The sequence below is a fragment of the Bubalus bubalis genome, chromosome 11, assembly GCF_019923935.1.
Source record: "Bubalus bubalis isolate 160015118507 breed Murrah chromosome 11, NDDB_SH_1, whole genome shotgun sequence".
In the NCBI taxonomy this organism is placed as follows: domain Eukaryota; kingdom Metazoa; phylum Chordata; class Mammalia; order Artiodactyla; family Bovidae; genus Bubalus; species Bubalus bubalis.
The window spans coordinates 89979528-89993553 of NC_059167.1; the positions used below are offsets into that span (position 1 = coordinate 89979528).

Consider the following 14026-nt stretch of genomic DNA (forward strand, 5'->3'; position numbering starts at 1 on the left):
ATATGGGCTCCTACCACCTCCACCTCATCAGGGATCTGCTTGGGTTGAATATTAATGAAGGGCCCACTCATCTCTAATTTAATGAAGGTTCCTTCCCATCTCTGATCCCTCTGAATCTTTACAACCACGTGGGACACTGGGGGTTACCACTCCCATTTTAGAGATGAGGAAACTGCGGCTCGAAACTATCACATGACTTGTCCTCGCTTGGCCATCTGGAAGGAGGTAGACCTGGGGTTTGAGCTCAAGTCCTGACTTTGAGTCCAGTGTTCTTCCCACCCTATCAGGCAGCAGCCCTTCCGAGGTAGCAGATTCTTCCAGCCCCAGGAGCTCGAGCCTGAGGAGGACCGAGCAGTGGGTGGGGAATACTGAGCAGGGGCTGACAGAGGTGCTCACCATCCCATCCAGAAAAGGCTCAAGGATGTTCGATTTCCCCAGGAATTCTTGAAAGGAAGCAACCGTTCCTATTGGTCTCTTCAGGAAACCCTGATCATGTCTCAGAAACTCTGAAGAGAAAGGGAGTCTGTGGTTTACAGGATGGATGGATGGATGGATGGATGGGGGTGTGTGTGTGTGTGTGTGTGTGTGTAAGTGTAGGAGGGCTCCACTGTGCTCCATGATGAGGATGTAGGCGGTATAAACACAGCCCCCTTAATGGTTCAAAATGTTTTTTCAGGGTGAGAGTGTCCTCGTCCAGCCCAGGAATGCAGAGAACTGGCCATAAAGACTCCTCCCTTCCCTCAAGAATCCCTAGAACTTTTGGGGCACAGTGAGAAAAGCAGGCCCAAAGTACCACCCCCACCACCTCCAGGAAGGAGAGACCCCTCATCTGAGTAGCTTTTCCCTGCCCCTCTCCTCACATGCACACTCATCTCACCATCCTTGGCTACTGCCTCTACCACTCAATCGTCCATCTCTCCCCCTCCCAGCCCCCCTTCTCAGCCCCACACTATCTGACTTATATGTAGGGGAGAAATCTGAGTTAAAAGGCCTACTGCTTAATTCATTACAAGTAAATTGGATGATATTGATAGATGACTCTGGTCAGCAGGATTTTCCTGACTAAACTAGCTTCCTCAGGGTTGGCAATTATCGGTGCATAATAATTGTGTGTTGAACTAATTGATTAATTAATTGTGGGAGAATCCTTGGTCTCCATAAGAGGAATGACCATCTCTGGTGTGGGAGAGGCTAGAAGGGCAGCAGGAGACAAAAGTAAGTTTAGATTCCTGTTTGATAAAGACCAAAGAATCATATGTATAATTTTAAAATTATATACAGTATCTCATACCACAAGGCTACTACTGGAAGGAAGGGAAAATAGCCCTCTTTCCCACCCCCTGACAGGTCCTACTCCTGAAAGATACCAGATTCAAATCTTTTAGGTGTTTCTTCTGGCGTTTCAATCCATATTTCTCCAAAACATGCTTTACCACCATCTCACAATTCATTAGAGCCTCATTTCAAGTATCTGCTGATTCCTGGTCTCCTGTTCATGTTTTACCGTAATCCTTGGAAAAGCTGGCTGGAAGCCTGAGGGGCAGGAGAGGTGCCAGGCTTGTTGACTGATAGGAGCCTTAAATATCAGTATCTGTAGGTCTTTCCCTTTGACCTCTCAGTGTTCCCAGGAAGAAATCCTCCAGAACCCTGCAAGAGGGAGTAGAGTCTGGTCACTAGAATCCTAGGGGCTGAGCAGGGGAAAAGAGCAGAGGGTCTGACTGTATGCAGGCAGATCCCACAAGATCCCCATTTCTGATGGTCCCCACCCCTTAGCTCTGCTTGGTGTCCTTGTGTCTGAAGCCTTCATGGGTCAACCTCCCTAAAAGTAAACTGCTGGTCTTGGGAAGGCTGTTTGAAATGGGGGTAAAAATCTGGAATCTAATTCCCTCTTTTATAAACTTCTAAACACTCCTCCTGTTTCAGCACACTAGCACCTTGACCCTCAGAGGCCCCTGGTATCTCTGATTCCTGAGCTTTACTGAGCTTTGTTTTCTGACGCTCCCTTTGCAGGCACTTGTCATTGCTGAGAAAGCAGAAACTCCAGCAGATCCTGTTCCTCTATCTGCCAGTCCATCTTCCACCGTGTGACACTTCTTGTCCTCTATGGTCCCCTCTCCCCTTCCTTTTCTCCTTGTAGGTTTATATGTTCCCCCTGCTCCCCTTCACTCTTCTGGTAGCTGGGTTTGGGAAAGAAGTAGAGATAAATGTATGTCTCCACACCACCGTGTTTAATCACATCTCTGCTTTCTTTTTTCCTCAGCACTTTCTCATGTACCAGTGTGAGGGCACCTAGTTATCTGTTTTCTTGTCTCTCTCCCTAGTAGGTTGGAAGGACAGGAATTGAATCTTACCTGTATTTTTATATCCCTAGAGTCTAGTACAGGGTCTAGTATACAACAGGCACTCATTAGATATGTGCTGAATGATTGGATAAGCAAACTGGTCTCAGTCTGCCCCTCTCTAAAGTGTGGCTTTGGAGTCATGGTGTCCAACTTTCTGTGCTTCTGTGATTGGGGAGGAGGTCCCACTAAGGGATAGGGGTGGTCCCTTGGGCTGTAGCAACCGTGCTACTTCTAGAAGAAGGTGGCCTCAGGATTGCTTCTCAGAAGCACCACCTCCGCAGGTCTTCCCTTCTGTGTTTCAGGGAGCAGTGTGTGCCCAGCCCTGCCCACCGGGGACGTTCGGCCAGAACTGCAGCCAGGACTGTCCTTGCCACCATGGAGGGCAGTGTGACCACGTGACTGGGCAGTGCCACTGTACAGCCGGCTACATGGGAGACAGGTAAGGATGCTGTTGGCTATCGTCCTTACTGGTCATGTTACTCATTTTCACGGCAGCCTTGCAGACAACAGGTCAGGTTTACCAACCTTTGCCAGCTTTCCTGTTTCTTTCTCAGAAAGCATTCAGAGTCCTCCTGCCAATCCATCCTTCCTGGCCCTCAGCCTGCTGAGGGCACCCACCTTCCCCCAGCCCAGTGACCCAAGCCTGGAATTTGCATTGACTCACCTGGGGAAAGAGGTGGGCACCTACCACCACCCTCTACTTGCTACCCTCCTGGAGGGAGGCAGCGGCACCGATAATCCAAAGAAGTTGAGTGTGCGCTCTCAGTTCACACATTTTTCACTATTCTTTTTAGAAGTAGATTTTTATTCCTGATATGAGTTCTGTCAAAAGGATACTGACATCAGTTTGCATCCTCTGAAGGTCTGTGGCCTAAGAGCAGACTGAACAAGGGCGCCAATGTTCTGGAATCAAACTAACCTTGCCAAGTGGATAACCCACAAAATACATAATGGGAGGGTTACCGGAGTTGTGTGTTTGCCATGGCAAGAGGGATTTCATGATGATAGGGAAGGTGCTCTGGGAGAAGGAGAAATGATAGCCAGGGATTCTGATGGTGAGTGAATTCAGATTTGGTGGAGGACATTTGTCCACAGAATCCAGGTGAATCTCCTCCCTCTCAGTCTGAACCACATCTGTCTCTTTGAGCAGAGAGATGGGCAGTAGAAAGGAAACTTTCACACCCCTTGCCTGCTTCTGTGGGATCCGTGTTTCACCTGGATTTTGTTACTCTGCCTCCCCTGCCCAGGTAACATCAGGAAGCAGGAGTCAGGGCTGAATTAACCAATCAGTCCTTCTGGCTCTGACCAACATAGTGGGGTTCCTCCAACTCTCACTGGAGTCAGCCCCAAATCGTAGTGATACCCAGAAAAGAGATTTTCCATTTTCATCCTGAAGCTCGTTTACCCTAGCCTGGAGCCTTTTAAGCCAGATCTGAGCTCTTGGTGAGCTAGTGTTCATCTCGTGAGCATCCCTGGCGTAGAATGTGGGGTGTGGCATCAGGGGACTCATCCCTCTCTGACCCCTGTTGGAGTCTGTGTCTCTGAGGGAAGAAAGGGAGGCAGAACTGATGTGCTGCACCCACCTTCCCATCCCCTCTGTCTCTCCCAGTGAGAAAATGCTCAGGTTGAGCCAGCAGGGGCAGGAACTGGAAGACCCTGGAACCAAAACAGGACCCCTTTGTCTCTGGCCACTTGCTCATGATGGCCAACAAAACCCATTCACCATTGGAGACAAGCAGGTTGATAGCTCCAGCCGGCTAGATTCCACACCAGGAGACCCAACCTCATCGGCGCTCTCCATACATCCACCAAGATGTACCAAATGGAGAAATAACCCTAATCCCTCTGGTTGGGACCCAGCCCATGAACCTGAGACACAGCAAAGCCCCTCAGACCTTAATGTCCTCTGGCAAGCTTTGCCCATCAACTCCAGAAGAATTCAAAAAGAGGGCCCAGTAGCATTTGGGTTTCCCACCTAAACGGGCTGCCTGGTGTTTAATATTTTGTAAAATTGCCTCCATTAATTTTGTAAGTGACAGCTGCATGAACCCACCCCACATCGTTGCAAGCATATTAAAGTTGAGTGGGTATAATAACGCAGGCCTCCCCGGATAGGCAGAATCCAGTGCAAATTAAACATGAAACGTAACGAGGGTTTTGCAGCTCATTTTGTAATTTAATTGAGCAATGTATCTGGTTGTTAATGGTAATATCGGACACATTAGATTGATATGTTGCAAAGGAAGGATGTTTAAGTAGAAAACTAATTCCTGCTGTGATTACCCTTCTGTTCCACGGGCCCCGTTATTAGTGTGCTTTGTGTAAAATTCATTAGCAGTCGTTGCTTGATCTCTAAATAAATAAGCTGTTTAAATTGTGGGTAGGAAAAAAAAGAGGCTGATTATGTAAATGGATTAGGTTGTCAATATTTCATTTCCAGATTCTTTTTCTGGGGCTACGGAGTGTCACTTTGTAAATATGACATGGGGTGGAGACATGCCCTTCAGAGAAGGGAGCTCACACTCCAGGACTCTTTCTGCTCAATCCTGCCAGAGGGGAGGGAGCAGGAGTGTTCCAGTGGAAAGGGAGAGCCTGGAGGTGTCTCCAGGCTGGGGTATCTTTCCTGATGGCCTGAGACATCCAGGAGAGGCAACCTGAGTGACTCCCGGGGAAACCCACGGTGAGGCAGCACAGGCTGGCAGTGTCTAATTCTTACCTGCACTGTGTCCTCTGCGCCTGCCTCGGTTTCCATCCTCACCCCTTCCACCGTATTCCCCTCTTCCTTCCTCTCTTCTACTTCCCATGTCTTCTCTAAGCATCCCCTTCTTTCTTCCCTCTCCCTCTGTTCTTTCCCTCCCTGAGGCCTCAGATGGGTAAAATGCAACAAGGCTTGCAGGAAGACAATCTGGGTGCTGTGGTGAAGAACACTGCTTCCAACTCAGGACTCACCAAGATTTAATAAAGAAGCTTAGGCTGTATTTTTTTCCCCAACATCTTTTATGGCTCCCCTCTGCCCTGATTATTGTAGAAGATAAATAGAAAACCTGAAAATGGAAAAACATACTCATTAAAGCATTTGTAATTCCTTAAGTCCACTCCATTGTTAACATTTTGGAAGTCTTCCCTTTGAGGCTTTTCATGCCAAAAGGGCTCTGTTAGGAGAACTACAGAAAACAGTATTAACAAGAGTAATAATAAGAACTAACACTGCTTATTGAGCGCTTACCATTCATGGGGCACCTTTCTAAATGTTTATACGCGTTATCTCATTTAATCCTCAAACACATGGTGAGGTTCAATTATTACCATCCTGTTCTGTGATGAGGAAGCAGATGTCAGGGCAGTAAGGCCAGTTCCCCATTCTCCACACCTTTGAAGCAGCATGGGGACGCAGACAATACAAAGTCCATGGGCCATTTCTGTTCATTTGTCTCTAGGATGCAGGGGTGGTCCATCTCTTTTTCCTCAAATGTCCCCAGGTTTACCGCTTAATTTGTCGCTGTGACAGTGAATCTACATCCGTGCATGCTCATTAAGTCATGTCTGACTCTGTGATCCCGTGGACTGGAGCCTGCCAGGCTCCTCTGGCCATGGGACTTTATGTAGTTTGTTATTTAATGGGTACAGAAGTTTCAGTTTGGGAAGATGAAAAGGTTCTAGAGACAGATGGTGGTGATGTTTGCACAGCAATGTGTGTTCTATGTATATGCTCGCTCAGTCGTGTCCAACTCTTTGTGACCACATGGACGTAGCCCCCCGGGCTCCTCTGTCCATGGGATTTCCAGGGCAAGAATACTGGAGTGGGTTGCCATTTCCTCCTCCAGGGGATCTTCCCCACCCAAGGATAGAACCTGTGTCTCTTACATCTTCTACTTTGGCAGGCATATTCTTTATCACTGAGCCACCTGGGAAACCCACACAATATACATGTACTTAATACCACTGTATACTTAAAAATAATTAAAATGGCAAATTTATGTTATCCTTATTTACTGCAGTCAAAAGAAAAAATACACAAAGCCTACAATCAGTGAGATATGATAGTATGAACTCACTCCTGGGGACTGAGGGGAACTGGCCTGGAGAGGGGAACGGCCTAGGATGGTGAAACCACAGAACACTTCCTGCAGGAGGCAAGGGAGGAGGGGAGGGGGCCATGAGGAAGGGCAGCCAGCCAGGCCCAGGCCCAGAGGATCTGGAAAGGCAGGTAAGGGGGCACGGACTCACCATACTCTGTTGTCCTGCAGGTGCCAAGAGGAATGCCCCTTGGGGACCTTCGGCTTCCAGTGTTCCCAGCGCTGTGACTGCCGCAATGGAGGTCAGTGTTCACCCACGTCCGGCGCCTGCGAGTGTGAACCTGGCTACAAAGGCCCGCGCTGCCAGGAGCGGCTGTGCCCTGAGGGCCTGCACGGCCCAGGCTGCAGCTTGCCCTGCCCCTGCGATGCTGACAACACCATTAGGTATGACGTGAGCGGGGACAGGTGAGCCCGGGGACAGGGACTGGGGGGCCCTGGTGGAGAGGGGGCTCTCAGAGCACGAGCCACCACCTCCTCCTGGGTTATCTGGGCAGGCAGTGACAGAGCTGGGACCTCAGTGATCACCTTCACTGGCCAGTCTGATCAAAGAAGGGAAAGCCAAGGTCACTCAGGCAGTCAAGATGAGGACTAAGGTCACCTGCTCTGTCCACCACCCCCCGTTGCCAACACTGAACCTGGCTGCTGGCATGGAAAATGGGTGGCACACAGGAGCAAGAGGCTGCCTGGTGACCCCCAGGGAAGCAGGGTGGGAATGGGTGCAGCCATGCAATCCTGGGGGTGCTGAGGTTGACGTTGGGGTACCACAGGCCTCGGGGGCATTTTTCTTGAAAACATTTCCTCTCCACACAGTCCGCATCTAACCAAGTCGTCTCCCAACCCCAAGGGGCCCAGAGACCAAACTACCAGGGCAGAAGCACAGGGCTTTAGCCATAGAGGGTCAGTGTTAGCAGAGACCTTAAAAACCAGGATGGCTCACCGGAGGCCTGCAGGGAGTGTCCCCTCTGGCCCTGGCTAGGGTAGAAGAGCAGGAGGGGCAGAGGCCAGGCCCGCATCAGGGTCTTGGCTTGGGGCCAGCCTTGCCTTGCTCTCTGCCCTTCAGGGCTCGGGGACGCCTGAACTGATGTTGGCCCCACCCCTGCTTCCTGGAAGTGGAGAAGCCAGGGCTGCCCTGGGCCACCTCCCCCAGCTCCCTTCACTTCCTGCTTCCTGCACCAGTTGGCACCGCCCTCTGGTAATAGATGAGGCTGTCAGGCCCCAGATTAAAGCTTCAGATGAGGCTGTTGGGCCCAGATAAATGCTTCCACAGCCTTTTAAGTGGTCGACTCTTATTAGAATGGTGCAGGCTGAGGGGACTCTCCTTCTCCCCTCGGGCCTGCAGGACAGCTCAGGGGAGGACCAGCTGCCCTGGGCCATGGGTGTTGCTGATGTTTTCAGGCCAGACAGACAGGCCTCTGCCTTATAGCCTTGTCTCTGGGACAGCTAGGACTTAGCCTCAGCTCCTCCTCACTTCCAGCTTTTGCTTCTCCATACATCGCCCAGGAGCCTCTGGTCACTGTAAGCAGTCATCTTCGCAAGTGTTACAACTTAGACAGAATCTGTCCTCAGTCCTTAGTTCCTAGAGCTGAGTGGCTCAGGCAGTGCTGTCTGCAATGGCAGAAGGTTGGAAAGGAAACCATTAACAGGGGGCCTTGGAGCCAATGGAGGTGACCTGTATATGACTTAAGCATTGAATCACTTATTCATTCAACGAACACTGAGAGCCTGCAGGGCTGACCATGAGAAAAGAAGTACCCCTTAACACCTGTCCAGCCCTCAGGAACTTGAGTTTGGAACACATACCCCTCCTCCCCACCCCCCGCCCCCCCACACGCACACTTTAAGCATCTTCTACCATATTTCTTCAAATGCGAGACACCACCAGTAGTGAGGCTCTGCTTTATTGTACGTACTGCTACAACTGAACCATGACATACCATTGACTGCATAGCACACACATCAGAGCTATGAAAATGAGCGGCAAAGAGCATCTTAGAAGCAACGAAATATATCTGGCTCGCCCTGTTGTGTTTTGTGCTCGAGTAACTGTGACCAGGGGCTCTGTACAGAAAGCATACTGGTCAGGAAAGTCTTCCTGGAGGAGGTGGCTTCTGGGCTAGGTCTGGAGGGCACAGTGAGAACTCCCAGGCTCTAACACAGGGTTTCCACATGGCTGGTTGGGGGCACGGGACAGCTGCCTCAGACTATTCCATGGGTGGATGGGCAGCACCAGGAACCCCAGCCGCCGCCCCACCCCCCCGCCACCCCCCAGCAAGCCTGCTCTGCAGGGAAGCCAAGGGAGGTCTGTGTCAGGGACAGGAAGCAAGACAGTCGCTGAGATCCAGTGCAGGAATAGTCCCTGCCTTGGAGATCCAACCAACCCCCAAATGAAAGAGCTATTGTTTTCTTCTCGTGCCTGAGCAAGCGTGCCCAGCATAATTTACCCCTCTTCTGAAGGAGTCCTCAATGCATTATTAATTTGGAAGGACTCCCTCTTCTCCGTCGCTAATCTCAGCCCATTCAATATTGATGATTATTTGCTTTACTCTCTTTAACACGTGTCACATTTCAGGGGTTGGGAGCAGTAGCACTTCTTAGGCATGGGGGCTCCGAGGGCACCTGGCAGCCAAGCCCCCAGGCTGGATTCCTCCGGGTCTACTTGACCACCTCTTTTCGGGAGCGGTGTCAGCATGGGCTTGTCCACCTCTGCAGCCTCAGCACTGCACGATGCCTGGCACAGAGCAGACCTTCAGGAAAAAGAATCACTGAATTCATCTTCAACAGCCCATTCCTCTAGGGTGGTTCTGCCCAAGCTCTAATGTTTCACCACTTTTTCCTGGCTCACTGCCCCAGTGACTGAGCCCCCAGCACCCACCAAGTTTTTATTTGGTCTAACTCGAAATTTCTCAGCCTTGCCACTGCAGATGTTTTGGGCTGGATAATTCTTTGCCATGGACGGCTGTCCTGTGCATTGCAGGGTGTTTAGCAGCGTTCCTGGTCTCTGTCCACTAGATGCCAGAAGCACGACCCCAGCCCCAAGTTCTGACAACCTGGATGGGTAGGGAGAGGCAGGATTGCCCAAGGTGGAGAACCTCCGATCTCACTCAACCTCTCTCTCGCTGCACTTGGCTTTGTTCTCAGGGACACAGAGAACAGCTGTCTTCCTCTGTGTGCACACAGGTCACTCCTCTCTTCTCATGAGCCTTTGTCCCATTCTAGAGCCTTCTCTTGGGAGCTAAGAAAAGCAGAGTAATGACTCTAGGACTCCTACTCCTAAGGCAGTTAAGCTGCAGGTTTTGGTGGGTCTGGGACCCCTGGATCCTGGCCTTAGAACTACCTGTGCCTGAGCCAGTGTCCTGATAAGTATAATTTCCCCCTCTCTGTCTCAGTTTCCCAGTCTGTCTATCACCTTTCATCAGCCCAGTAACAGTAAAAGTTTTCTTGTGGTCTTTCAAGTGAAGCTTCCACTCAGCTCCCCAAAAGATGCAGTGTGGGGTCCTCAGCAGCCTTGCCTCGTTGCCCCCCTGGCTTCTGCAAGAGCCCCACCAAGACAGCTTGCAAGGAAAGCCCTGAACATCTTTCTTAGAGAAACAAAGACCTCCCAACCCTTGACCAAAGAAAACTCTCCTCAGCTCGCCCCAGCCTGTTTCTGTTCTGTGCCCCTCTGAGAGGACGCTTCAAAGAGGTCGAGCCCAAGTGCCCTGGGAAGGAAAAAGTGGCCAGAGAAATTCCCCAATGCTTCATTCCCTTTATAAGCGCTTTATAGCACACACAAAGCAGCCTCCCTCCTTCATCAAAGAATAACCTTGAGAAAGTGAGCGCCCGTGTGTCAGCCCTTGTCCATGTCCCCTCCACAATTGGATTGTCATAGACGAATTCCAGCGGCCATGATCGTGGATTACCTTTGAAAGATTTGATTTAGCCAGCAGATGCAGCATTGATAGAAATCTCAGAGCAGCCAGGAGAGGAAAAGGCAGAAAATTCCACCCTGAAAAGATTCCTGTATTGTTCAGCTTTCAACTCCTATTAACTTGTGATTAATCTATGTCTGGGGGAAATGGAGAAAGGTGAGGGCAGGGGGGGGGAAATGAACCAGCATCAGTGTTTGTGACTTGTGCCTGAGCCGAACCAGCGTCATTTGCCCACCATGTGACCCAAGGGAATGGCTCTGCCACCAGGCTGGGGTGGTAGGGGTGCCGGGGTGGGCAGGGCAGGGGACACCAGGGAGGGGGAGTTCTGACGAAGGTGCTGAGAGCATAGTGAGGGCAGTTTTTTGAGTCAATGACTGAGTCAGCGGTCATTCCCCACTCTCTCTCCGAAAGGATTTTTAGAGTTTCTATAACAAGTAACAAGTAATCAAACTAAGAAAATAGAAATTATATTTTTAAAAATAGATTTTTAGAGACATGAAAGGAGACAAAAAAAAAAAATGATTTCAGGTTTGGTTTTGGGCTTTCTGGTTTCTCAGAGTAAAAGGTAAAATTGGTGTTGAGATCCAAAACGCCAGTGGGCTGGGACAGAAAGTAGAAACGCAGGAGGGCTCAGAGGCCAACGCTCGCCAGCTCACTGTTCATCTAGTATGCTTTTCAGAGAGCACTCTTCACACCAGAGCAAGGACCTGTAACAAGCGAGTCTACTGAAGAGAAGGGCAAGAGGGCGCCTGAGGCCCTTCAGAATCTTCAGGGTGGTACAGAGCAGATCGTGGCAGTCAATGCTGCCCGGTCACATGCTTGAATACTTCCAAGCCTGTCAGTCTCCATGACTGTGGATTGAGCCAGGCCCTCTGACCCTAAATCAAAACTTCAGAGGAGGCCCCTGAAAAGTTGGAACTGAGAGAGGCCATGCCTAAGAGCTTTGCTGGAAGCGTTGATGACAGAGAGGAGTGCTCCACAACTGTCTGGCTGAGAGTCAGGCCCACCGAGGCGGGGCTCCCTGCCCCACGGCGCCTGTGCAGGCCACTGTCTCCCCTTACAGTGTGGGGGCCAGGGAACCATGAAGGTCGGGAAGTCTTCAGACATCCATCCTTTGCACACATTCTTTTCTATATATTTGTAATGTTATTGCTTTTTATCTGTTTATGAAAAGAATAGATGCTCAGTTTGAGAAAGGGAATACATAGAAATTTAAAGAAAAAACTCAGAGTCCTTCATAATTTCTCAACCCAGAGGTGAGCACAGAAACCATTTCGTTGTAATTGGTTCATTCTTCATCCATGTTCTGTTTCACACTTTTTTCATACTTTAGCTCATGACTTTGTATTAATAAACAGTTTGCTTATTTCATTTACCCTTATGTCATATCATTAAATAGGCTGGAAAACATTTGAGTACTTCTCTACCATGCCTTCATATGAATTGTCATAATTCATTTAACCAGTATCCTGGTGTCAGAGGCAGCATGAGACGGTGAACAGAACATGGCCAGACAGACCTGGGTTTGAATTCCAGCTGCCACTGAGTTATCTTTGTGACCTTGGGCCAGTCATATAACCTCCAAGTGCCATCTGAAAAATAGAGGCTCTAATGCCCAACTCACAGGCTTACTTGAAGATTAGAAATATAGGTGTAAAATGCCTGGTGCTTTAATAGCCTAGTCACATATTATTTATTATTATTTAAATTACTTCAATTTTCCACTGTTATAAATAATGCTTCAGGGAACATCTCCGTGCATAAATCTTTCTCCACAACTGTGATCATTTCCTTAGGATAGATTCTTAGAAATGGAATTACAAGACCAAAGGGTCTGAATATTTTTAGGACTCCTGATACAAAACCCCAAATTGTTTTCTAGAAACCTTTACCAGCATTGAGTATTGTCCATTTAAAATAATAATAATAAAGAAAGTAACTTTACCTTTTCGATAGAGAAAACGTGATATCCAGTTGTTGTTTTGACTTGAACAATTAATGAAACTAAACATTTTCCAAAATGATTTTTATCTACTTGTACTTACCATTCAGGAACTGTCTGCTCCTGTCCATCCCTCATTTTCCATGAGAAAATCAGAGCTCCCAGAGGAGAATTGGCTTGGCTGGGCTTCACGCAATTAGTTTGTTCATTAATTCATTTGCCAAATACGTATTAAGTATCTTCCCCGTGCCAGGGACACTTCTGGCCACTGGGGTACGATACAGATGTGAAAGAGACAGACAACCGCACCCCCCACCACCATGGAGCTGCCACCTGGTGGGGAGACAGATGATAAACAAGTCAACAGAGAGAAAAGAATTACTTGTAGTAAAAGTGCTATTCATTCCCGAATTCTTAAGAGGGCAGTGAATATGAGCCTGGCACTGGGGATCCACCAATGACCCAGGGAGACAAAGCCCATATCCTATGTGGAACTTCACAGAACCAAGACTTGTATGTAGGCTCCTCCTGCCAGCCCAGAGTGTGCCTTTCAACCACAGCCCTTGAACTGGACTCTATAGCAGGGAAGCAGATGACACAGGAAATCCAAAAGGCTTGTCTCTACCATCCAGCATCTTCTCCACAATGTCAGTTGGGGTTCTCCCCGACAGAAGCAGATGCCAAATTGCAAGAGGTCTTATTAGGAACACAGCTATGAGGGAAAAGGGGGAAGGGGCTGGGGAGGCTAGAAAAGCATCAGCTGCAAGGCAGATCTGACCTGTGTGAAGGAAACAGAGGAGGAAGGAAGGCTAGATGCAAAGTCTTAAACTGAAGCACAGTTCGAAGAAAGTTTCACAAGATGGGGAGTCTTTCAGCCAAATTGCCCATCAGAGGAGTACCAGACTTCCCAGGAATGTGTCGACCTTAATATATTCCTGCTGTGCTCTAGCTGAGAGGAGCCCGGGGGAAGTGTGACTTCGGAGAAAACAAAGCCTCCTGCTTTGGTCTCTGTGGATTTGTATTGTAAAGAGCACTTGTTTGAGAGTCAGGAGACCTGTGTCCAATCCTGATTTTGCAATTCCTTGCAATGTGACTTTAGGTAGATTATCTGGATTTCAGACACAGTATGTGGGGCCGTCAGTCAACTACACTCCCCACAGCAGCTCTAAGAAGAAGATGGTCACCACAGTCGGCATCTCCTCTAACATGAATGCATATTGGCTATTGGATCAGACTCTCCCAGCCACAGGTTGCCCACCTCTCTAGAGGTCGTGCCAGGTAGCCCTTGCCTCCAGCCAAGAGTTCTAGCCAGACCAGGATGGAGATGATCTTACTCAGTCTTAAAGAGCCCTAGCAATGCATGAATGGAGAGTGTCCTCTCCAATATAGACTTTGCCAGAGAGGGAAGGCTACATCTGCCCAGAGGTTCCACTTTAACTCAGCAAATGTTCATTAAATACCTACAGTATACAGAGCCACTGGGTCTCAGTGCAGCCCTCTAGTACCTGCCCACACACTGGGCATCTCCTTTGGGTGCAGAGTGGGTGAAGCTCCGAACCTCATAGTACACAAGGGAAGGACATGGAAAGGCTGCCTCCTGCTTTGTTCTCTGTATTTGTGTTATAAAGAGCACTTGTTTGGGAGTCAGGAGACCTACATCTAATCCTGATTTTGCATTTCCTTGCAATGTAACTTTAGGCAAATTTTCTAACAATTATGAGCCTCAGTTTCTTGGGCTCATAAGACCATGTAACCTTG

The 14026-nt window shown here is 49.1% G+C and overlaps 1 protein-coding gene across 10 annotated transcripts in view; it reads left to right on the forward strand.

Annotated features, from left to right (window-relative positions):
* MEGF11 (multiple EGF like domains 11) overlaps positions 1-14026 on the forward strand; it is a 315087-nt gene that overhangs the window by 232523 nt on the left and 68538 nt on the right. For all 10 annotated transcript variants that reach the window (XM_044925410.1, XM_044925405.1, XM_044925408.2 and 7 more), the window contains exons 8-9: positions 2645-2781; positions 6590-6802. In XM_044925410.1, the coding sequence (XP_044781345.1) occupies positions 2645-2781; positions 6590-6802 (350 nt within the window). The remainder of the gene's footprint in view (positions 1-2644; positions 2782-6589; positions 6803-14026) is intronic.